Source organism: Lissotriton helveticus, chromosome 11 (genome assembly GCF_964261635.1).
Source record: "Lissotriton helveticus chromosome 11, aLisHel1.1, whole genome shotgun sequence".
Classification (NCBI taxonomy): Eukaryota; Metazoa; Chordata; class Amphibia; order Caudata; family Salamandridae; genus Lissotriton; species Lissotriton helveticus.
The window spans coordinates 33,212,386-33,238,997 of NC_136072.1; the positions used below are offsets into that span (position 1 = coordinate 33,212,386).

Below are 26,612 nucleotides of genomic sequence, written 5' to 3' on the forward strand. Positions count from 1 at the left end.
AGGAAAAGAACGAAGCGCCACACATGGCTCTTAAGACAACGCCAGAAACTTACCTGAACAACGCCGCAGCTTGACCGGTATCCCTGCCCACGCCGCCACCGCCAAGAGTCATCCTAACACCACTTGGGACGCGCCGCCGCTCCGGGACTACGAATCCCGGCAGCCTACGCGGCGGCGCGCGCTGTGACACCGCGAGGGCGCCAGGGGAGGAGCATTAAAGCGGGCAGGACCGGCAGAGCCTCTGGGAACGCCAGAAACTTACCTGAACAACGCCGCAGCTTGACCTTTATCCCTGCCCACACCGCCACCGCCAAGAGTCATCCTAACACCACTTGGGACGCGCCACCGCTCCGGGACTACGAATCCCGGCAGCCTACGCGGCGGCGCGCGCTGTGACACCGCGAGGGCGCCAGGGGAGGAGCATTAAAGCGGGCAGGACCAGCTACGCCCTGCCCTGCCTCCTCGTGCCCTCTACGGCCCTCATCGGCACGAGGAGGCAGGGCAGGGCCAGAAACTCTGCAGGACTAAGATTCAAGTAAGCAATATTGTCCCATTTAAGCAATTCTAAGTATTTTATGCTATTTTAACGCTGGCTGTGAGTACATTGAGCAGTATGCCTGTGAAAACAAAGGAACCCCCACAGAATACCCTCGATAATTATCTTGTCCAGACAGTTAGGAAAATTAACACTCAAAGGAGAGACTCTCTTGGGTTAAGTCAATCGCCAGACCTTCGCTGTTTGTCACCTACTGCTTCTACTATGATTGATGACACTATTCTGCAGGAAACTGGTCAGGAGAATGAAATTGGCGGCCCCATTCTCCTAGATTTAAGTAGTGCACCTGAAAATGCAGTTATGGCTAATGAGCCCTCTAACATACAGATTGAGGATGGCATTGATATTGACATTGACTCTGATCACGAGAGACATGTACAAGCTACACCCGAGGAGAGGACACCAAAAGGGCGTGCAACAAGGCCAAAACGTTTATGCACCAAAAATCCTCCAAAGCAGAGTGGCCCGCGTATAGGGGCAAGAAAGAAAAGGGTCTTCACTCCAAAGACTAAACAAGCAAATGTTGTGGAGGACAATCAGAGCCACACTTCTGAGGATGCTTTTTTTGAAAGGATCTCTGACTTTCTGGAACAAAAAATTAATGCCATTGTTAAACCCCTAATATCTAAATTAGACAAGTTGCAAGCTGAGGTCAAGAGGTTGGGGGGCTTAAGTACTTTGGTTGTAGACGGGGTGGAAAATATTACCAAGTTGGTCACAAATTTGCCCAGTAATACAGGTGGAGATGTGACTAACAAAGTTTTTTGTGACAATGAAGGGACTCAGTTACCTGTTGAAAATTTGTTGCCCCAACCATTAATACCTTTGTCTACCACCACTGAGGGCTCTCTCTTAGTTACCATCTCAACAGATGATCTCCCCTCCGTCAGACCACCCCTAGCAACTACTCATACTACGGCCCCTCTCCAATTCTTAGTCGAGGCCACCCCTGTGGTCTTGGTGCTTGCAAATGTACCCCCCTTGGAAGGGGGAACAGTTGAAAGCCCTACTTCCCTAACAAGTAAGGCTCTGCACTGGCTAACTAACAACATGCGGTTAGCACCAGGGGGGAAACAGCATCTGGCAAATGTCATTAAGTCTGCGTCAAGGGTCCCCTGGCTGGGAAACCGCCCGAAAAAGTTTAAAGGGGATTGTGTGGCAGTGACCCTTTCGAATCAAGATGTTCTCCCTAACATACTGGCCAATCTTTTCCCCCCCCAACGCAGACAAGGTACTGTTGTTCCTCTAACTCTGAAGTTTTTTTATGGGGAGCAACATAATGTTACTTATCCAAGAACTCCAGCGTTGGGGTGGGATAGACCCTGGGATTTTAATTCTAGACGGGGGCAGGATATAAGGCATAATTCTGTAGCCCAATATCCCCTTTTACCACAGAGTAACTGTTTTGCTGAACCTCTCCAGTTATTCAATCGCTTTGCTCCACTGTCCTTCACGGACCAGAACGACTGACTCATTCCCCTAGAAGATACCAACAACGAGGGTTCTTTACCTGTTTCTTTATCGGTCCCTGTAGTTTCTGATTCAAAAATTATCAGTAACCGGGTTTGTTCCATCTTGAGTTGGAATGTTGCTGGTATTAATTCTAAAATCAGTAATAAGAACTGGTTGGAAATGGTTAGATCATATGATATTCTTGTACTTCAGGAGACCTGGGAGACATCGGACGGATTTGCCTTAGACGGCTTTTCCCATTTCTCCGTACCTGCTGTTTCTAGTACATCTGGAAGGGCCAAGGGAGGCTTGGCTATATATATTTCCCTAAATCTTCAGGGAAAGCCAAGACAAATTAAAACTAATTCATCAAATATATTAGCGGTTGAACTAACTACACTTAACTCACAGCCTATTTTATTCGTTAATTTTTATAATTCTCCTGTCAGTCAATTGTTTAACGAGCACTTGGTAACTTTAGATGATTTCCTCTCCACCCATAGCGAAAATAGTGCCCACGGCTATGATGTGATTCTCTTGGGAGATTATAATATCCACCCATGTAGTATGGATTGCCGTGAGGAATATGAAGATTTTCCTCCCTTCCTTTGTATCCCGCACTTTGAACACTCACCGCGAGGGGAGGCTTTAGAATCACTCTTAGCTACTTTTAATTTGTATGAATTTTCTAGCAGTAGCAGAGACTTGAGGTTACCAACATTTGTGGGTAACAACTCCGGCACAATAGTAGATTACATTTTTTTGTCGTTTGGTATTTTGTCTGAGGTTTCAACCTATAAGGTAGTAACCTCAGTCTTCAGTGATCACAACCCAGTAATTTTAGAAATTGTATCTCAGGGAGTTTTTGGAAAGAGAGAGGCTGTAGTCTCATGTGCGACTAATTTAGTCCTGGCAGACCAAAACCGTAGGCTGAAGTGGGATCAAGTTACCCCGATCACTTTTATACAGGACACTTTGTCCAAGGTTGAGGGCGAGGTTGCAATTTGTCTGGATAATAATAATCTGCCCACTACTCTGATAGAAGCATTTAACATCATCTGTAAACAGGTTGATCTAGACCTGACTGTAAGGAATAAGGCCCGGACATCTAAGGCCAAAAAGTGGTTTAACTCAGATTGCTCAAAGGCTCACTCAACTCTCCTAAAGGCTTTAAAAGCTGAGCCTAGAGACAAAGTACAGATAGCGTTGTTAAGGAAAAGTTACAATGACGCTATCAGGAAGAGAAAATCAGAGATCAAATATGAGGCTTGGAATGACTTGTTGTCGCCCGATACTCAGAGAGATAGTTCAAAATTTTGGGCGATTATAAATCATCCCTTTTTTGTCGATCTAGACAAGCAGAGAGCAGATTGCATTATACCGGACGATCAGTGGGTCACACACTTCAGTAATATCTACAGTTGTCCTGATAATATCTCAGGCTGTGGAATGCAATCCACACAAACTGCCCCTCCCATTTCCCTTTTTACTATAGAAGAGGTAAAAAAAGCTATTAGCGACACACATTCTAAAAAGGCTCCGGGCCCCGATGGGGTTCCCGCTGACTTTTTTAAGAGCGCCCCTGAATTAAGCGCCAAGATTCTTACCAACATTTTTAATGCCACAAGAGACTTTGTTTTTCCTACTAGCTGGTCGAAGTCTACTATTATACCAATTTTTAAAAAAGGACAAAGAACAGACCCAGCCTGTTATAGGCCAATCTCCCTAATCGATTCAAGTGTTAAGATTTTGGGAAGAGTCCTTTTAGGTAGACTTACTCAGCTTTTAGAAGGGAAGGGCATTTTATCAAACGCATAATATGGTTTTAGAGCCAAAAGGGGAACCTTAGATCAGTGTCTGAATTTAGAACTGATCATAAGTAAATATGTGGCTGCCAAGGGGGGCTCTCTGTACATGGCCTTTATGGACCTCTCCTCAGCTTTTGACCTGGTCAACAGGGCTAAGTTGTGGGGGGTCCTTTTGGCCATGGGCTTTGACGTCCCCTTAGTGGGATACTTGGCAGAGTTACATAGAGACCTCAAGACGTCGGTCAGAGTGACTAGAGAAGGAAGATGTACCTGTCATTTTGAATCAGGGAGAGGGGTTAGGCAGGGATGTATCCTTGCACCCCTTCTCTTTACACTTTATATTAATGGTCTTGAGGCAGTTTTGGCAGGCTCCCATACTGACACTCCGCGTGCAGGAGAAATTAAGATACCTGTTCTCCTGTACGCGGATGATGCGGTCCTCCTGGCTCGCTCCGGAGTGGCACTGAACAAACTACTCTCAGCCTTTGGGGAATTCATGTCCTCTTTGGACATGAAAACAAATGTAGATAAATCCCATGTAATGATTGCAGGACCCGCAGGCAGGAAAAGAAAGTCTAAAACTTTCTTTTGTTCGGGGAAGGAGGTTAGGAGAGTTCCGTCTTTTCCCTACTTAGGCGTGATCTTTGATGAAAAAGGTAAGTGGGGTCCCCAGCTTATGGCAAAAGGCAACGCAGTAGCTAGAGCGGCTGCTGGGTTGCTTGGTTTCGCCAAAAAGCTCGGTGCTCGCCCCATGGAAAGCATTATGAAGGTCTATAAATCTAAATGTTTATCGGTTGCCCAATACGGCTCTGTTATCTGGGGGTACACTAGTCAGGAGTATGATAAAATCCAGAAAGTTGAAAATAAATTTCTGAGAACTCTGCTTTCTGTCCCCCAGTCAACCTCCACATACATAATACATACAGAGCTTGGTTTGGGCTACATTACCGACCTCTTAAAGGCTGCCCCAGTTATTGGTTGGTTGAAAGTGTGGCTTAATCAGGAGCTCACTCTAAACCATCATATTCTTAAAGATTGTTTAGCCCTGGATAATGTACATAACATCCCTTGGCTAAAATATGTCAAGACGCAGTTAACTCTAGTTGGCCGTCCTGAACTTTTCTCCTCCCCACACTTGATAGTCTTAGAAGACGTAAAGATAGTCAAAAATCTTTTGACTGATCATTATGTCTTGGAGAGGGAAGCCACAGAGCTGAACAAACCTACAGTTAGGAAACATTGTACGATAACATCGGTTTTAGGCATGGAACCATACCTTTTCTCGGTACATAAACCATACCATCGGTTTCTCCTAACAAGGTTTCGTCTTGATTTAATTCCTTTTATTCTGGGCAATTTTAAAAAATGGACTAGACCTGAAAATGCTGATCTCTGTGATTGTGATTATTTTTCTACTCAAGACACGACGCACTTTATCCTGTTCTGTGGCCATTATAAAGAGAGTAGGAAAAAATGTCTGCTGCCAATTTTGTGCGATATGGGTTTTACACAGGTAAAGCCAGCTATGCTATTCCTGCAACTTTTACCCAACTTAAAAGTGGCATTTCATGTTGCTAGTTTCTTGGTTGCTGGCGCACGTATAAACAAACATCACTTTAGCACTAGACACTTTGTTCCCGATTAACGATTACCCTCTATATCTTATTGATTTTATTGGTACAATTTTATTCATGTATAATGTGTTTTTAGGGTTTTTATATTTGTCTTTTATAAAATTGCTATAAATTCTAATAGATTTTCTGAAATGTATTATTGTGTGTCATGATGAAATGCTTCCATGTATTGCTCGTTCTTTTATGATTTTAATTAATCGAATAAAGAAATTTTGACTGACTGACTGACTGACTACCATTTCACACAAAGCTTTAAACAATCTCGGCCCGCCTATCTGGCCAAGAGATACACACCATATACACCATCTAGACCCTCCTCGTGGTCCCCCGGGTTAGGAAGGCCAGATGGGGTGGAAATGCTTTCTCCGACCTAGGTCCTCTATACTGGAACCAGCTCCCCTTGTACTTCAGACAATGCCCTGACCAGCTCCAATTCTGGAAGCACCATAAGACCTTTCTTTTCTGTCTCTGATCATGTGATGTGCCGGTGACTCAGCTTTCTGTGATCTGTCCGCAGCGCAGAGATACCCCTTCGGGGGTCGATTCTGGCACTATATAAATAAATAAATATATATGAAATTTCCAACATAATTATGGCAGCAAATTAGGGAGCTAAGCCACCTTACCTGAATTTCCTCTATCTCTCTGATTCTTTATTGAGGATAAATTCTTTGTTAACACCGTTTCTCTAAAGTCTCTACCTTCCGCTCACACCAAAGTCTTTCATTTTGTGCATCTGTCATCTGTCTTCCACCTTTACTGGTTGCTTCTTGTGTGCTGTAGTTGAAGTACTTAAACACAAGCAAAGTTTGGAATAATATTAAACAGTACAATTTCACCAGTCAAACTTTGTACGTTTTTGAGATCTATTTAAAGTTTTGCAGTACAAGCAAAGGTTCTGACTGTTTGTTTGCAAGGGAATTCGCAGTTAATCCGTATTCCCTGTTAGTAGTGAATGTGGAGCTACATAGTGAGTAAAATTGCTCATTGCATGCACATACAATCATAGTATTTGGTAAAAATAAAATGAATTAATACAGTTTAGCTACAGATTGTCTTAAAATGCAATTATTTATGCAAAATATTAGCCACTGCATTGCACAGCAAAACCATATGCTATGTACTTGGGCATGCTATGTACTTGGGCATGTGTAACTTTATCAATGTGAAACCTTTGTGTTATGAAAATCAATAAAAAGAAAATACTAAGATACAATTATTGTTATTGCATGTTTATTGTACATCTGTTACTGTGATATTTTATAGATGTCTTTTTTTTTTTTAGGAAGCCTCAGGGAGATCTGAAATATGGCAAATAAATGCATACTAAAAGGAAGTTAAAGGTTAAACAAATGGGGGATGAAAACAGTGCAGACAATGACATTAGAGTAAAAATAAATATAGAGAGAAACAAAGTGAGCAAAGGACAGAGTCAGAATGGAACAGAGCGGTGATGGGTAGATTAAGAAGTAAAGACAAAAGACAAAAGTTAGAATGTGCAAATGAGATAGAGTGCTGGAAACAAAGGAGAAAAAGAGAGAGTATAATACATAACGTTGAGCGTTCATGAGATGGGAAGGAAGACTGTGGCAAACAAATCAAAAGAAACAGAAAAGCCTAATTACAAAGTGCAAAAATGAAAGGAAAGACAGAACTAGGAAGAAAGAGCCTGAACAACTGTTAGGCGAATTCTAACCGTGTATGACTATCTTTAATTTAAATCTTTATTTCTCTTCACCACAGTTTCCTTGAGACTGATTTCTACAATAGAGGCTACAATAAAATACTTTTCGGTGAGTAAGGTTCAACATGTTTCAATTAGGGGTTACATAATTAGCAAATAGAAAAAAACTGTATGTTTTAGTTCTTTCTGACTTTGCTTAGACTGTTTTAATAGCATAATGGTTTCAATCTGATAGAGACATCTAGCTGCAGATTCCTTAACTTTTAAATTCTCCCCAGTTGCCAGCCTGGATCCAGAAATGTTTTCAGCAGTCACACTGTGCGCGGGGACGGCATCGTATGACTCCGTATTGATTTGGGCTCCAGTTGTGGCTTCAGCTGAGTCATATAAGTCCCTTGCGGCACGCAAACGTCAGTTTCTTCTTTTCCGTGCTGCAATACGGATCCAGAGAAGCAGTTCCTCAGGGTCGTTTCTGGCCTACCTTTGACAGTTTTTGTCATTGAACAGTGTGACTTTTTTCCTCATGTCGTCAGGCTTTAAGCCATGAGGGTCTTGTGCAGGACAGATGTCGGCTACGGACCCTCTTTCCGTTTGCATGTGGTGTTTGGGAGAATACCACGACTCCGAAGATTGAGGCTCCTGACGGAAGTTGAAGCCAAGAGCGCTCAAGGGGCGTTGAATGAAACTCCCGTCAGCGCAGCTGATGCAGTCCTCTGAGATTTCTCATTGATGATCTCCTTCCCGTCCGAAGGTCCTTTCGCTGAACCATTCCAGGAGCCATTCTTGGGGGCATCACTCCCCATCGACGTCCCAAGGTAAGCACAGGTGGTTGAAGTTTCGGCATAACCCAACATCACTGCGTAAAAACTCGGTCTCTCACGGCTCCTCCCGTTCACCACTTGAGTAGGTCGTATACTACTACAACTCACACTTCCCCTTCTTTCTAGGAGCTGGGGCATCAATGACCCAGATGAGAGAGAATTATAACCATCTACATCTTATCTTTGGGTCTCCACCTTCCCATGTCGAGCCCGACGGATGTGTGAGGGGCCACGCCGGCGGGTTCGCCTTCGGTGTAATATGGGCCCTCATTGTGTCAGCCCTCCGGGGTTTCCACCTTCGGTGTCTATTCTCAATCAGCCAGCAACGGCGTTGGCAGTGCCAATCGAAGCCATTTCTCCTCCTCTCGATGTCGATGCATCGCCTTCTCTGCATCAGTCAATGTCGGGTGCGGAGTCGATGGACTCATCTCTGGTGAATTTTAAGCTTCTGCTTCCCTCTCATTATGGTACTTCTGAGGGTCATCTTTTAGGAGACAATACGGTAGAGTCTGGGCTTTTTCAGCCTTTATCTGAGGCTGTTCTACCTTTTAAGGACAAGAATTGGCTCACTGCACTAGGGGAAGTTCGTAGCTTAGTGTCTTCCCCAGCTTTTGAACTTCTTTCCCCTCCTAGCTTTGCTAGTGTGGCAAGCTCATCTTTTGCAGACATGTGTGTGGCTATGGTTTTGGAGTTAACTCTTCCTTCTGTGGAAATGTCTACTGATCCCCTTTATTGACGTCCTCTGTCAAGGTCAGGTCAGACATGGATGGAGCCTGTTCTCCCATATACTGAGGCCCTTTGAAGGAATGTATAATCTTTCTGGCACATATACCTCCATTTTTTTGCCTGATGTCAGTGTGTTTTGACTGTTGTTTACTGGGATTCTGCTTGTCAGGACCTCAGTGACTGTGCTCTCTGTCCTCAAAAGTTGCTGGTAAGTGCTTGTACACCCCGCAATTGGCATACTGGAGTACTATTGAAAGTCCCTTGTATATGGTACTGAGGTACCCAGGGCATTGGTACACCGGGGTCCCCCATGGGCTGAAGCATATATTATACCACCCATGGGAGCACATGCAAACTGTTTCTGCAGAGCTGGCATTGCACTCTACGTGACAGGGTGCCTGCACCCTTCACTTAGATATAAGGCTTTCCTTATATCCCAGTCACTGCACTCAAAACTTATAAGTCACCCTTAAGGTAGGCCTTTCAGTCCAAGGGCAGGGTGTATGTTTCTAAGTGTGAGGATACCCTTGCACAAGCTGAGGTACCTCTACAATCTCCGGACTCCATCTTCTGAGCTTTGTAAGTGCTGGGCAGCTGTTATAAGGTATAGAGTACACTCCCAAATTGAGATGTCTAACTACATAATGGCTGCCCTCAACCTGGCCATGCTGGAATCATACCTCTATACCATTTCTGGTGTTAGGGACATGATACCAGGTACTGGGGGCTCATTAGAGAAACCCCCAAATCCTACCTGTGTAACCTTTCCGGGTCTGCCTGCCAGCACGCGCTGTTGCCGGCTTCAGACACTGTCCTGCCCCCCTGCTGACGGCTAACTCAGGCATACGTTTTCCTTCTACGGAGAGGTGTTACCACCTCTCCTTTAGAATTAGGTAGGGTGGGGGTGCTTTCGAGCACCACCAGACTGCATTGTAGGGCACATTTGTTGCCCTCATTGCATAAACCAGTTTCTCTCATAATGGATTTTACTTGGTATCCGCTCTGGTGCAAAACTACACAATGGACATGGGAGTTTCCATTCCCCTGTCTAACCCCTCCCCAGGGAGGTGCTCCAGAGCTGCTCCAGGCGGCCACTTTATTCTGTCATGTTAAATCTGGGCCCTTGGGAGCATCTGACTGGCTATGACATATGAGTAGCGTCCCCGACCCCCTCTGATTAGTGACATCCCCTATTTGGAATTACTTATGGGCTCCCCCGAGGGTAGGCCCTAAGATTCATCCTAACTAGAACTTCTGGACCGACTGCTTTCTTCTGATGCTTCTTCAAAGTCTCTTCTGCTGGTGGACACTGGAACTCTGCCAAGCCAGGAACTACGACACGACTGCACCCAGTAGGATTAATCCTACAGTATCTTCGTCCCTGTGCTTTTGCAAATATCTGTAACTCTGTGGCTGTGCATCCTCCGAGTCACCAAGGAATCAGCCTGCATCTATCTCCCGATGATGCTCCCTTGAAGTGAAGGAGTCACTTCTATGCATCCACAGACACCTCGATGTCGACAACCAGTTTGCTGATACTCTTGTCCCATAGGCTTCTTCTGGCTCTGCAACACAGATGGTAGTTTGTCGGTTCTCCAGAGGCCTGACCAGTCCTTCCTGCAAGTTGGAAGACTGTAATCCCTCTGCAGACAATGGTGACCAACTCCATGTGCACCGCGTCTGTCTGTCATTGCCAAGGCTTTTTGGCTTTCTTCAAGGAAGATCATTGTGCTCCAATCAGCCCCAGTCCACAGCACTCCACAGAACCAAGCTTGGCATCCTGCTTGCATCCAATACATAGTGGGGCCTCTTCTTCTGTGTGCTGCTGGGCCAACATAGTGACCTACTGTGTCTGCTGCCAGAGGGTCCTCGACTGGGCTTCTTTGATTCCTTCTGGCTCTTCAACTTGCTGAGGGCTGGTCCTGACATACCCTTGCTGGATTAGTCCCTCAGACCTTGCTGGTCTGCATCCTAGCATCATCACACATGAACTGTTGTTTGCGTTTGCCAAGGCTTGTTGGCGGTCCTGCCACCCACTGACCTTCCTGCACTCGTCAACTGGCATGGAACACCTCGGGAAGGACACCTCGGGCATATTTACAACAGAATGGCGGAGCGCAGTATTACGCCATAATTGGTAACGCCACTCTCCGACATTCTGAAAACGCAGGGATGTGCCATATTTACAGCAGTATAGCACACCCCTGCATTTTCCCTAGGAGCTGGTGCTAAATTTAGCTGCCTACCACCAATGCAATTACACCAGCACCATAGTGCAAGGGTGCCTGCATTGGAGGGAAGGATTGTTCATGTGCTGGAAGGTGTACCTTCCTGTACATAAACAATCACTATTGGCGATTTGTAATTTCTGTGTGTGCTGCAGAATGCAGGATATATAGACGCTGCATTTCTTTATTATTTATTGATTGTTTATGTGCAGGAAGGGACCCCTTCCTGCACATGAACGATCACTAATGGGGATTTGCTCTTTCTAAGCAGTACACATAGAAACTGCAAAATTAATCCTTTCTCTTCTTTGTCCCAGTTTAAGACCAGGTTTTCCCTTGGCTTGTTTTTGGTGCTGCCCCATATTTACATCAAGCTTGTAAATAGAGAGCAGCATCAAAAAGCAATGGCTACAACACCCATTGCACGCCCCTTTGATGCTAAGTGCTGTGTGAATAGGGGAATTATTTACAAAGATGCTTAGTGCCGCCTTGTAAATAAGCAAGGGGTTATCGCTACAAGAATGTAAAAAAGAGTGATGTTCTGGTGGCAATAAGGCATTGTAAATATGCCCCTCTGGTCTTCTGTGACATCACCTGGCCTCCATAGCTGCTCTTTTCTTGTGTTTTCTTCACACCGCACTTCAGCAAGAACCTTAAACCAGGGCCGGTATTGTGTTCCTGTACCTCCTGCTCACCTCCTGATGGCTTGGATTTAGTTCCCTCTGCCTTCAGGTGATTCTTCGTCCAGGTTTCACAGGCCTGGTCCATGGGAAGCTGTAGCTGCAGAACTTCCACGACCCTCCACTGGCGTCTACGGAGGGGTCCATCATCACTTCGCCCCATGCACCCAGGCTCCCTGGTGCAGGTATCTGTCTATTCTGGGTATCCTCGCGTGGGGTGACTCTCCAACCTTTCTTCTTAAAATGTGTTGTTCCTTGGTCGTTTGGGCTGGTCATAAGTCTCTAAAAACCAAACCACAACTTACCTGGGGTGTTCAATGGACATTGACCCAGTATAACCACTCTGAACCCAGGCACATTGGGGTCTCTTGTTTCCCCTCGGTTCCTCCAACCTTCGGTACTAGTCCCATTTGGTAACCCATTCGTATATCACCATTTTAGTATATGGCCCTATGTGTTTTCTATGCTATTTTGCCTAATTAATAAGTATTCCTTGTGTGAAATTGATATCTCCAGCCAGGAAGTACATCAGGTAGTGTCTAGTGTGCAGTAATAAATCTAAAGTATATTTATGCTCACCCTTGTGGTCATTTCTGGTATGTGAAAAGCTTACTGACCAACTAAAGTGGTACATGCAACTGCTTTACACCCTCCTAGATAAACCTTAGCTTCTCTCCACAGCTACACCTTGAGAGCTGTGATTATCAGAGACCTAAACACTAAACACTATCACTAAGGGTTGCCTGGACTCACTGCACAGTGCCTCACCATAAGTGTACACTATATACTGGGCCAGCCTCCTACACCGTGTATGACATTTTGTTGGGCACGTGAGCTAAACCTGATACAGAGTCCCTGCTGACCATTCTATATCTTGCCAACCGGCTCCTGGAGATCCAGCTTGTCTCCTCGGGCATCCTACTTCTCGTTGTTTGGTGGTATAAGCTGCTTCAGCCTCACAGAATATAGATTATGTCCCTGATATTCCATCAGACAGAGATTCTAGGAGAAAAGATATGTATAGCAAGCATATTTTCTCTTCTACTAGTTCTGCTTTGAGGTCCATTAACACGTCTTATGTTCTTGGGTATTTTTCCCACGCATTCTGGGATTCATTACAATCTCTGTTGCCATCACTTCCAGATGACCTCCGATCCAATCTTCATCAGTTGATTTGGAATGGCCCGCAGGCAGCTAATCTGATCATCAGATGTAGCATGGATACCACTGAGTCGGTGGGTCGGCCATGGCATCCTCTGAGCAGCTACGTTGTCATGCCTGATTGCATTCCCCAGGCTTTTCAAAGGTTGTCCAAGCTGCTTTGGTTAATTTGCCCTTTGATCGCGCCCATCTTTTTGTTGCCCAGGCTGACTTGGCCTGCAGCGTTTCCACGACTGTCGAGGTGAAACAGAGTCCTCATTTCACTCTTTCTAATTATCTGCCTCTAGGTTTTTTCCTTATACTAGGCTTGTATGGGGATCTTTTATTCCTTACAGTGCCATGGCTGTCTAGATTCCGCCTGTTTGTGACACTCGATGTGGTGTTCCTGTGGTTAGCAGGTAGTATTCTTTCAATACTGACTATGACAGGTTATGTGCCCTTTTTTATGTGTTACGAGTATACCTATTGAATAGGTTTTATTTCCCCCTTTTCTTCTAATGAGGGGCTTCATACTCAAGAGGTTGTTTGCTTGTGGGTGTAGTTATGATTATCCTGTCTGGAGGTTAGATGTCCCCAACATCTTTGGGACATTTTTTCCTCTAATCGGCAGTGGTCCCTTTTTTGTTGGCTTGGAGTCCTTTAATGTTCATTATTTTTTTTTACTTTTAGTCCAGTGCTCTTTGTGTTCTTATGGAGCACTACATTTGTATATCCTCATCTGATTTACAGTCAATGATGTTCTGTTCTGTTTGGTATATCTTTTGGCCTAATATCCCAGCTGGATACCTCTTTTTGAGATTTCCAGGGCTTGGGTTGTTCTTCATCTTGACCTATTGGGCCATTGTGGTCTTAAGGCTTCATTTTCCTGCTGTTTTCTTTCAGGATTATGGTTGTGTCAGCCTATTAGGATACTTTTTATCAGCAAGCATTACCTTGAAGCAAAGTCAACCATGTTGTTTATTGAGGGTGCATTCTTGATTTCTTTTGTTCTCCCTCAATTTTATATAGTATAGATATCATGTACTGGTTTATCAGCCCCATTATGTCTATTTCGTGTAATAGGTATATATTTTTGTGTGCATATATATATATATATATACACACACACACACACACACAGGTATATTGTATCTGTGTTTATACATATTTAATTACAGCTCTGCTGCATACAATAATGAAAGATATAGATTATATTTGTGAATATTATTATGAGATGCAGATGGATTCACTTTTCACTGTATGTTTTGGGTATGGCTGTAGGTAATACCTTGTGTGGGCGTGTGTATATATATATATATATATATATATGTATTATGGGTATAGATATTTATAATAGGCTGGCTTAGTATATGGTGCACACTTATTCAAGTGTTGCACCTTGCACTCAGCCAGGCAATCCTTATGGTGATTTTAGTGGTCTGTGATATCTATAGAAAGCTCTCAAAGTTGTAGCTGTGGTGAGCAGCCTTCAGGCATATCTTGAAGGAGAGCTGAGCAGCTTGTTTTACAAGTTTAATCCGTAGTGTAAGATAGATAAAAAGAAACCACACAGTGTTTAGGAAAAATAAGTATGTTTATTACAAAACAATGTCACTATCACATTGGTATAAATCCTACCCATAGATATCAACATAATACACAAGTATACTTCAAAAGCAATCAGGTAAGTAGCACAAAATACAGTGGTCTTCAGGGGAGACCAAACCATATACCAAGAAAGTGGAATGCGAAATGCAGAGGAGAACAGGCCTTGAATCAGTGGACCCAGATGAGCGGGGGACATAAGGAACCGCCCAAGGTAATTACCAAGGAACCCCACTGAGGCTGTGTGCAGAGGGAAAACACAGTCACGTGCCCAATGGAAGTCAATGGAGAAGTTTCTGTTGCAGTTTTTTTTTAAACAGGGCCCTACCAGAGGACCCGGAAGAAACCCTTTGAAGACAGAAGGATGGAGAGAACGAGATATCTCTGGAGAAGATTGTGAAGGAGTTTGTTGGAATACAAGGGTGGATTCTGGAAGTGAAGAACCTGCAAGCAGAGGGGACAGAGTCTATGCCACTCAGAGGTGACCAGGAGGCTCAGAGACTAGGGGCCCGATTCACAGAACTAACTTAAGACAAAATCCTAAACTTACTACCATTTTCGAATTCACAGAAGGCACTTACTCATTTTGGTATTCAAAGAAGACACTTACTCATTTCGGGATTCACAGAAGTTAGGACTCCTAACTTTAGGACTCCTAAATGTATTCTGTGAATACCGAAAGTCTTAAAATTAGGATTTTTCTCAATTTAGTAGTAGTAAAGTTAGGACTCCTAACTTTAGGACTCCTAAATGCCATCTGTGAATACCGAAAGTCTCAAAACTAGGATTTTTCTCAATTTAGTAGTAGTAAAGTTAGGACTTAGGGTTTGCATGTTGTGCGTCCTTAGTAGAGTTACTTGGTCTAATAGTGTTTTTTCCATGGACAGGCTTTGATTTGCATTAGTCTTTTTTCTTGTTTTGTCATCCTGACTTTATGGTGAATGAGTTGATTCATCCTGACTCTAAGGTGGATGTGTTCTGGGAGTCTTTTTCTCGGGGTTTCTCAGGACAGTTTACCCTCAAATGCTTCTTTGGTGAAGGAGGGATCACTATTGCCTCTGGTCCTCCCATTCCATTGGCTCCCTTCCCCCTTTGGGGGGGTTGTGTACTATGATCATACTACTGACTGTTGTCTTCTGACACAGTATTATTCCGCTACCCTTGGGGCTCGGTTTTTCCATGTCGGTATGTTTATTTTAATTACATTGCCTATGGTACTGGACACAGTTTTTGTAGGAAGCCCGGTGTTCCTTCTCATGTAATTCCTACATACGTTTGGTCTTTTGTTGGTCTCTGAGACCCTTTGTAGGATTCGTTTGCAGACCCTCCTTTGGGTGGGGAGTAGCTATGGCATTTAATTCAATAGTTAAGGAATATGTGGCTAGGTGTCTCTATCAGATGAGCAAATTACTTCCCTTACGTAATACATTATGTGGAAGAGACATAGTCTAGCCACAGATTCCATAATGGTCTACCCATTCTCCCCACTCTGTAAACGATCTGTAGCGTAAGAGTTATTTCCTTTTACATCCCTGGTTTATACATCAGTGGTCAGTGTTTCATGTGGCTATGTGGTTCGACGAACCATTTGGTCTTTTCATACAGACCTTGTTTGGGTATTAATATACCATTCCTTACCAATTCCTAACTGTTGATTCCGTCCATCACCACCCCCTTTTGTACCACTTTGTTTGCCATAAGTGTGGCAGGGTATGCTCAGACGTGAGTCCCTTGCTCACTTTGCCACTTGATTCAAGCCTCGGAAGCTTGTTTCAGGTCCAGGGAAGGCATGGCTTGGCAGTTCGGCTGGACTGTTCCCATGAGGCACAGGGTTAGACTGATTTGCATTTGGCCATGTCTGAACTGGGGTGGAAGAGTGGGCTAAAGAACGGTGATGGATTAAACCCAGATCTGTTGACTGGGTGTGAGTGTTTGATTGGTTCAGATGCTCTGTCCTTCACCACCCCCTTTTGTACCACTTTGTTCGCCATAAGTTGGCAGGGTATGCTCAGACGTGAGTCCCTTGCTTACTTTGCCACTGGATTCAAGCAAGCCGGGCTGAAGATGGCTGAAATGCCAGAAACCGGTCCTCGGAAGCTTGTTTCCGGTCCAGGGAAGGCATGGCTTGGCAGTTCGGGCTGGACATGTTCCCATGAGGCACAGGGTCAGACTGATTTGCATATGGCCGTGTCTGAACTGAGGTGGCAGAGTGGGCTAAAGAACGGTGAAGGATTAAACCCAGATCTGTTGACTGGGTGTTAGTGTTTGATTGGTTCAGATGCTCCGTCCACCACCACCCCCTTTTGTACCACTTCATTTTTCTCTGCAGCAGCATAGTCATTTCGGCGGTCCTTTGCCAAAGGCGTATCCGACCTCATGGAACTGTCTATGGCTACATTTGTCCCGCTGGAGATTTCGACTTCCATTCTGGCGATTAAGTCAGATGGTAGAAATCTTAACTGCTGCTTCGGTCCATGGCCATTGGACGATGACCCAACCCCCACCCCCCACTGGATACTCTTGCTGCCTTGCCCTGCTGAACGTCTACCTTCTCAGACATTTTTCTTCAGACATTTTTCAAAGTACAAAGGTAAGCGCTGACCGTCCCACTTCACTTATTGTATCTGAACCTCGCGGTCAGCCTTAACTTTCGACTTTGACGGAGTCTCGTGCTGCCAGATGTCCACAGTTGATACTTTGTTCTTTAAGGCAGTATATTTCACTTTAAAAATTCATAACTCTGGTTCTACTGATTAGATTTTTGTTTTTTTGGTGTTAAATAATTTATTAAAACTTACTCTATTTTCTAAATTGGTGTGGGAGGTTAAAGTTTGTGTACTGCATACATATTTTAGACATTGCCTCTAAGTTAAACCTGGCTGCTTTTTGTGCCAAGCTACTGAGGGTTAAGCACAGGTTAATTTAGTGACTTTTTTGTAGTTTACCCTGCAAAGGATTGTGGCTGTTGCATGACCAGGGCTCACACACACACACTCACACCAGTCAACCTGCAACCCAATTTCTCACAGGTACATTTCAGTTCTTTCAACCTTTGGTCGTCGTACCAGCCCTCAATGTTTAAGTATGCAGTTTTCAAGGGCTTTTTTAATGGTTTACAATCATTCTTTTCTCCCTCTCCATTTGTCATGCCACAGTCGGACACTTAATATGGTTCCTATGTTTCTTTTTTTTTTCCTCATCTCACCTGAGAACGGGCAGATCTTAACAAGTCGATATGTATTAAACTGGGCGCCTCTTAACTCACTGCCTTTGCCTAGCCGACCGTGGCCTTCCCCTTTATCCTGAGGACAGGTGTAATCATTAGACAAAAAGTATCAAGTACGCGATCTTAGTTATTTACCATGTACATGCTGTGTCCCCAAGAAAGTAAGGGGGACCAGATGTTTACAGGGGCTTCTTCTTTGTCTAAGTTTGCCATTCTTATGGAAGCTTTAATCCAGCCTTCTCTAGTGGGGGAGGGCAGAGTCCTTCCATCTAAAGCATATCTCTCTTCTAGCCAGGATCACAAGATAGAGAAGGAGACCTATCTGAAGGGGTGAAAGTGACCTGGGATCATGATTATCCATACCAAATATGACTAGAGAAAGATCAACCTCTATATGTGTTTGAAAAATATCTGCCAAAGTATCTCCCACCTCTTTCCAGAATACCGCTAATTTTGCGCATTCAAAGAACATATGGATATCATCCGCCCTATTAATAGAACACCTCGGGCAAACTGGGATTGCGGCAGCTGAAAAGACAACTTTTGCAATTTTGGCCAGTGTATAATAAAGCCTATTTAGTAAAAAAAACAATTTTTCTATATTTTCTATATATTTGCAGGTTTTATATATTTGTAAATACTTCTGACTGTGGGGGGACCTCATGATCTACTGCATTTAAAAGACTTGTATACCACAACGAGACCTCTTTTTTCCTTGGGCCGGCATCTTGAAACAACTGCTCAAGCTCTCAATTTGCAACTGTATCTCGGGCCTCCGCCTCAAACCATGACCTTATCTGAAGGTACTTAAATCTTGAAAACGCGGAACCATTTTATCTAGCAGTACCTCCCAAGGAAGGACCCCTTCTAGGTCCAGCAAGTCTGACCACTTCTTCTAATCGAGATTGCTAAGCTATCACCCAGACAGATCGGTGAGTCTCAGATTAGATTGGAGAAAAGGGGAAAAATATCCAATACCCCAGATACGCCTTAATTTATACCATGTTTGCAGGGCAGCTTTTAAAACCTTAAGGCGTACCCGCTTGAAAAATCTGGGTGCCCCAAACTTATATAAAAATCCATCCTGTCCATTACCACCCTCTGCTTCTACTACTTCCCCCAAAAGTCTGCCCCAAGAAGTTTCCGCCGGTGTAGTTAGTAGCATCCTTATGCCCTTAAATTGAATGGCCAATAAATATAGATTTATATCTGGAAGTGCCAGGCCCCCTTTCAAGAGCTTCCTTCTTAGTTTCTTCTAAGAGAGCCTGGTACTTTTCTGCCCCCAAATAAAGCTACCTATCTTCCCCTGGATCTTATTGATACATTCCTGCGGAAAGGTAAGAGGAACACCCCCAAAAAGAAAGGTCAATTTAGGTAGAACCGACATCTTCACCAGGTTGACCCTCCCATAGATCGATAAAGGGAGGTTTTTCCACCTGGCGAAGAGAAAGTCTACATCTTTTTCAATCTTTTTCCAGTTGATCGACGGTATTTTATTTAAGTCCTTTACAGTCTTTATCCCCAAGTATTTAAACTCTTTACTTACTGGGCCTTGACTATACACCGAGTTCCAACACATAATCTCGGTTTTATCGGAGTTTGCCATGTACCCTGAGATGGCGCCAAACTCCGCCAACAGATTTTCTAAATACGGGATAGAGATTTCGGGATTTGCAGTATAAATTATGACATTGTCTGCATATAGGGCAATTTTGGATTGGTAATCTCCTGATTTAAAAGGACTTATGTTGTTATCCTGCCTAATTGCCTGCGCAAGGGGCTCAATATAGATTTTGAACAAGAGGGGAGACAGGGGACACCCCTGTCTCATCCCTCTTTGGATTTCAAAAGGTCAAGGAGCCATTTAATAAGATCTTCGCCGATGCTCCGAGATAGCTATTCTTTAAGGTCTGAACAAACGTCTGACCCATACCCATTCCCTCCAACACCGCCCATAGATATTTCCAACACACTCGATCGAAGGCTTTAGCGGCATCTGATGCCACTACCGCCAAGGGGTCCCCTCTGTTTTTCGGCTAGATCGATATTACCAATTAACAGTTGGATTTGTTCCTGTATGACCCTTTCAGGCATAAAGCCTTTCTGATCGGTGTTAATCAGACTTGGAGCTAATTTACCCAATCTCCCTGCCAAAATGCTCATGAAGATCTTATAATCAGCGTTCAGCAGGGAGATTGGGCGATAAGAGTCAGGTAACATAGGGTCCTTCCCTGGCTTCAATAACAAAACTATCATAGCCTCCTTCCACGGGCCAGGGATCTTCCCTGCTGGGCTGTATATCAACGAGAATAAAGTGTGGAGTACCGGTAAAAGATCGTCAAGCAAGATTTCATACATTTCACTAGGGAGGACATCGAGACAATTAGCCTTCTTAGTTTTGGCTCTTTTCATTTGCTCCTTAATCTCCTCCATTGAGATAGGAGAGTCTAAAATATCTCTAGTTGTATCCGTGATAACTGGAATAGTTTTATCTTTCAACCACAAACCTATAGCTTCTGAAGAGGAATCAATATCCTCCTTATAATGGTTTGCAAACCGGGACAAAAGACAATTCTGCATAACTGCCGGCTCACTGGATTTTGTTCCGGCATTATCGATTATAAGCTGACTAATGGTGCTTTTGGCCCTATCTACTCTTGCCTTTCATGCCAATAAGGTACCAGCTCTTTCCCCATATTCAAACGTCTCCATATTGCAAACCTTCCACTGAGCCTTACATTTCTGGTCTAAATATGACCGTAGATCTCGTCTTGCTTCCCAAGTTTTCCCTCTATCTCATCCACCTCTCTGGAATCACCCTGGACGATATGACTTCTTTCCTCTTCATAAGAAGAGATTCTTCCCTCCAATGCCTGAAGTTCTAAAGCATTGATCTTATTCCTTGTGCTTATTAGGCTCCGTAGATGCCCCCTTAAATTTGCCTTATAGGCTTCCCAGACCACTTCTACTGTAGTAGAACCGAAATTAAAAAGGAAGAATTCTTGAGAGGATTTTTTTAATTGCCTGTATAATTTCCGGGATCAGGAGCATTGACCTATTTAGCGTCCATCTGACTTGTTGAGAGATTATCCTTGTAGAATACACAAATACTAAGGGTGCATGGTCAGATAGATGATAAGGGTATACAGATATACTAATAATATTCTCTGTATTCTCCCTATTCACCAGAGCATAATCGATTCTGGAAGAATAATGATTCTTTTTACTGTAAAATGTAAATCCATCCGCATTCCCCATCTTTGCTCTCCATATGTCTACTAAATTGATGTTCAATAACAAATTTTTCATAACCCTTCGTGATCTCCGGGTCCCATTAACACGGCTTACATTTGATCTGTCTTTAACCAGATCTAGGCGAACGTTAAAATCTCCGCCTAAAATCATCGGGGGATTTACCGCAATCAGCCTGTCCTGCAACTTAATTAAAAAGGATGAGTCATCCGTATTTGGGCCATAGTAAGAAGAACAAATCAACTTCTCTCCCTCAAAGTCTAGCAATGCAATGACTCATCTACCTGTTTGATCTGTCTGGGCCGAACTTATTGTACACGTAATCCCTTTTTTTACTAAAATGGCAAATTCACGGGTATTCATCTCTTGACGGGAGAAACAAAAACATTGGATCCATGATATTTTAGAAAAAACAGATTCTGTCTCGGTCCTTATGTTTCTGATGTGGCCTCCCTTTCAGCTGCTACACATCTGTCCCTTGTGGCTTTTCACCCTCAAGAGAGTCTTCCTTGTCGCCATAACATTTTTGCTCCATGTGAGTGAGCTTCAAGCTCTCCATGCTCTCCATGCTGCCATACACCATCATCTTCCCAGACAGGCTGGTTTTGCAGCACAGGCATCCTTCATGCCTAAAATTGTGACGTTGTTCCATTTCGGGCAAAATATCACCTTACTGCTGTTCTATGCTCTGCCTCAGCCCTCTAAGGAGGACAGCTTCCACTATTTGGACCCCAAGAGAGCTTTAAGGTTTTATATTGATTGTACCAAAAAACATCGGATGGACGATCAGCTCTTTGTGGGGATCTCTAGAATGAAAAAGTTCAAGACTGCGCAGAAGGGGCATTTTCCCCGTTTCTGATGTGTGTCCATTCAAAGAACTACCTCTGAATATGTAGTGCTTCGGTAATTATTCGAAAAGTGAGGAATCTCCAAATAGAAGTCTCTATCAGAAGAACAAGTTACTCACTTTCGGTAACACTCTTTCTAGAAGAGACTTTCTAGCCACAGATTCCTCACCGGCCCTCCCATCCTCCCCATTCTGTGATTGGATTCTGTCTATTAAAAAGGTCTAAGAGTCTGCACATTAGTTACAACCAATTTTTTGTTGAGGCTCTGCATCTGTGGGCGCAGACAACCTCAAAAGCAACTGATATTAGCACGTCAGATTGGCGCAGACATAAGCTCCACATATCCTTTTGGAGGGGAACAGCAGCAATGCAGAGCCACACTGCACCATCTACCGGCGTGCAGAGGTACTGCTGAAAAGTTTGTGGATCCAATCTGACCTCTTGGGAATATTCTAAAGGTGAGGACTCTGCGGTTACATAGAGTTGCTACCAAAAAGAACATTACCGAAGTTGAGTAACTTGATCTGAAGGCACAGTTGTCTGTTGTTTTAAGTTTTGCTTATCTGTAGCCCAGCACAGCCTTGCTGTAGTGACAATTAAAGGTTATTTGTCTGCTCTTTCAGACTTCTTATGTTTACCTGATCAGTTTTCTTTGTTTAAATCACCTATATTTGATAGAGACTACTAGCCGCAGATTCCTTCAAGTAGAATTATCCCCAGGCTTGAGACTGGATCCGGAAAATCTTTTGCCCAGCATCCCTGCGCGCAGGGGGACGGCATCACGCGACTCTGCCCAAGCGTTGTCCGCATATGTGACGTCAGCTAGGTCACATAAGTCCCACCCCAGCGCACCTCCGTCAGTTTTTTCCTTCCGCGTACAATGCAGATCCGGATCATGCTCTGGGCCTGTTTAGGCCTTTTGCTATTGCGCGTGTGTGGGAATACTGTGCGAAAGCCTTCGGGCTTTAAGCCGTGCTCATCTTGTGGACGCCTGATGTCGGTGACGGATCCTCACCCCATCTGCATGTGGTGTTTGGGGGAACACCACAACTCCACTGATTGTGAGGCGTGCCAGCAGATGAAACCGAAGTCCCGGCGGAAGCGCCGGATGAAACTTCTCTCAGCTCGCATGTCCAGGTCGGCGTCGTCATCTTGGCCTGCCCCTGCTGAGGGTTCTCGGACCCGCTGCCTCCCTCAGTGTCACAGTTTGTCCCTGAGGGTTGGTTTCTGGCCTGTCGGGGGCGTGCGCTCACCGCGGGTGGTGCGGCCCTGCGTGTTGTCCCTTAGAGTCCTATCTACCGCTTTGCTTAATACAATCAAGCCCTATTTAACATCGGAGTCATCTTTGTTGGCCACCCTGTATTTTCCCTTTATTTGTATTTTTTCACCTGACAAATTAACATGTTTATCACGTACTTTTTAACTTAGAAATGTATATTTTTATAAACTAAATATGTTCAATAAAAATGCTAAAAAATATTGAAATAAAACAAAAATATCAATTTACACCATAAGAATAATTGTTGTCTTTATCAGTTTTTAATTACATGTCACAATAACTGTGTAATTATTTGTCGCTGTCTTGGATTCTTGGCGTTTTAATATTTCTCACTACTTATTGCTTTGCAAGAAAGTTCTTATATGTTTCCCTACAAGTAGTGAATGCATCACTAGTAGGGGTCCCCCTTCTTTACAAATAGTGTTGTCCCTTATCTGCCATTTCCCGGTGAGGGGGCGACTAGAGCCCAGATGGAGACATATGCGTCGGCTTTGCAGGCCTCGCTGGTTTCTCCCCTCCTCCTTCCCCTCATGGAACATCAGCGGATCCCTTGCAGTGTGCGGGGCCCTCTGTGCCGTCGCCGGCAGCTCCACCGCCGACTGGCTCGGATCCAGGTTCGAAGGATGTGGTGCTGTTGGGGGGCGGCGCCACAGGGGTCGGCGGAGGGCCCCTCTCACCCTGTCACGGGTCGAGGCTGGCAGGGGACTCCTCGTCCCTCCCAGGGTACCTCTCGTCCCTACACGCAGGTGGCTGCCTCGTCGGAGGTCTGGTCGGCGCCTTTCCGGTGCCTCTCTTTTGCCGCCCCGGCTCCGGCCCAGCCCCGGTCTCCTGAGCTGTGTCGGAGGCTGCCCCGGCATCTCCACCAGCGCCGGACGACAACGATGTCCTGCCTCAAATTACGGACTCTACGGCACCAGGCCGACGTCACGTCGTTGACTCGTCTTCGGACGCCTCCTCTTCTCCAGAGGTTCGGCGCTAGCTGGTTTCATCCTCGCCGGAGACAGGCCGCCGCATCGTGGCTTTTTCACCAATGTCGTCTAAGGGCGTTTCCTTGCCGTCTCTGCGGCCGCGGTCTTTGCCAGAGGAGCCACAGGTTCCCCATTCCTTGGTCCCTCTTCCTTCTTTCCGGACCTGGCCCTTCATTCCTCCGGTTGGCTTGGGGGATAGCCACCTTAGTTTGCAGCCGTCACCTAACGAGGAGCTGCTTTCCCCTCCGCAGGGCCCTATGGAGGCGGATGCGGCTTTCGCTCGCACTGTTTCCATGGCTGTGGGAATTTTGCCCATGGGTGATCCAGCTAGCCATTTCCCCACGGATCATCTTCTGGAGGTTCTCCATCAGGGCTCTGGTGATAGGGAACTGAAGCTTCGCTTCGAGGGTTCCCTCCTTCTTCTCTCTTGGGGACTTGGGGCCATCCCACCATTGGGGACCCGGGGCCCCAATACCTTCTGCACCGCCATCATCCGGCGCTGCGTGATCTGGTGTGTTTTTCCCTCAACCCCTCTACCAGAGGCCCCCTTTTGCATAATGCCTTTCCTTCTCTGCCGCCGCTGTTATCTCCCCCGTCAAGGGAGGCCGCTCGCTGGACTCCTGAAGGCGCAATATGTTCGCCTCAACCAGTGTAGCTCTGCGGACCCCTTGCCCCTTGTGGACCCGGCCATCCAGAGGTTCTTGGTGGGGCTTTGTCTTCCTCCTCCTCCTTCTTCTCCCCCTCAGTGAACTGCGAGTTGATCTGGTTCTTGGAGATGTTCTTCTGTTGGGGCAGGTCGCCCCAGTTGTCTGTTATGTGCTTACTAGCCACTTAAGTCCTCCTTGTTGGGACTGTGGTTCTGTTGGCTGCTGGCCAGCCCTTCTTGACTGTGTGTTTTTGCTTTGGGTTTTCTACACCATGCTGGCCCTGAGACTGGGCCTTCTGTGTTTTTTTCCCTCTGGCTGCTTGATAAGCCTTCTGTGGGGTTTTTGCTGCATGTCTTTTCTGTTGTCCTCTGCTGTGGAAGTTTTTCATAAGAGGTTCCCATGTCTTAGGACGTGACATGCCCTATGTGGGGTAGTGGTGGCTGTTATATAGACTTGTTATGTGCTGGGGAGCTGTGGTCGCCTGCGGGCTTCTACTCTCCATGGTGTTATGGTATACTGCAGATACACTCTTCTTGCTGATGGCTTGGTCAAGCTTGAGTTACGGCCCAGGGTGTTCTTCTCTGGGTCTGCTGCACTGTTTGCCTGGAATGGCCTGCTGTCCGTGGCCTGGCGTCATGGTTCTGTCCGGTTCCACATCTTTTTGGGTCGTGTGTGCGATCTCCTCCCTGTGGCATGTCCGGACTCTTCTTCGCCTTCCTGCTCTCTGTCTTCGGCTGGTGTCTGGCTTGCTCTGAGTGCTTCGTTCTGTGGTGTCCTTGGCGTCTGGCGGAGCTTGCCGGTGACGACCTGTTGTTTTTTCTGCTCCATTGTGCCTTCTTGGGGCTTTAGTGGGACTGTCAACCTACCTTGTCCGCTTCTTCCAGTGGGCCTTGCACTCGGTTCTACCTCTTCTCCCTGTGGGAGGAGATGGTCCCTGACTTCTTGTCCCTCTTGCGGGCGCTGTCCATCCCTGCGGGGCATTGGACAGTTCTTCCTTCGGGACCTTGAGTTGCCCTTTCAGCTTCCGCCTGCTTATTGCTGAAGGCTCCATCCTGTCTGGGATTGCCTTTGCTCTGCTCTCCTTGGAGTCTCTAGGTTTCTCTTCTCCATCGGTGCTCCTCTTCCTTGCCTTGGCCTTGGGCGGAGGTTTTGTTGCCTTGTACGGGCGTGGAGTGTTGGGCCTCCTTTCGACTTGCCTTGTTTCCTCTGCTGAGTGAGGACATGCTACCTCTTCTCTTCTTTTTTCCGCATCCCCTTTGGGGTTGGTGGTCTTCTGCTGGCGGGGGTTCCCTTTGCCTTGGGGGACAGGGCTCCTCGTCCTGTCTTGGGACTCGGCCCCTGTGGGACTCTCTGTTATGACCAGGCGGGTGGGGCCCTCTTGCAGACCCTCCTTCCACTTGGGTATGGCTAAGGTATCTATTCTACGTGGAGGAATCTGCGGCTAGTAGTCTCTATCAGATGCACGAGTTACTTACCTTTGGTAACAATTTATCTGGTAGAGACGATTCTAGCCACAGATTCCTTCACGGCCCGCCCTTTCTCCCAATTCTGTGAGGACTTTTGACTTGGTCTTTTGCACTTGCTTCCCTGTTGGTGGTTATGTCTTCTATGAGTACATTATTTCCCTCGTTCTGACAGGATGTTCGTCCTGTTTAATTGTTCCTTTTCCTCCCCTTTGGCACATTGGAGGATAGGTTTATAGGTACTTCTGTGCCCTTATGCTTTTGTTGCTCCAGGTTGGGGCTTACCCTTCCCCCTTTATTACTAGGGTTCTGGGCCTTCTGCTCTCCTCAAGGTTGGGATATTTTGGCTGTGCCTCTGCCCTTTGTTCCTTCTGGGGGTTGTCACACTCTGTGATGGGGCTGTCTTGGAGTTTTGTCATTCCTTGTGTGTACCGGACTGGTTCCCCTTCATTGTTTTTGGTTGGTATTGTATTCCACCTACATGTTGTCATGACATTTTTTCATACGCCCTTTGTCTCCAGGGGGGGTTATCTCCGTACTGGCAGGGTTGCTACTCAGGGCTAGGCTCTGTTCTTTATTCTTTTTCCTGCCTTTG

The 26,612-nt window shown here is 45.5% G+C and overlaps 1 protein-coding gene across 1 annotated transcript in view; it reads left to right on the forward strand.

Annotated features, from left to right (window-relative positions):
• Positions 1-26,612, forward strand: part of LOC144792796 (uncharacterized) — an 844,113-nt gene that overhangs the window by 811,826 nt on the left and 5,675 nt on the right. Inside the window, exon 75 of the mRNA XM_078667999.1 lies at positions 7,194-7,243. Coding sequence (XP_078524125.1) covers positions 7,194-7,243 — 50 coding nt within the window. The remainder of the gene's footprint in view (positions 1-7,193; positions 7,244-26,612) is intronic.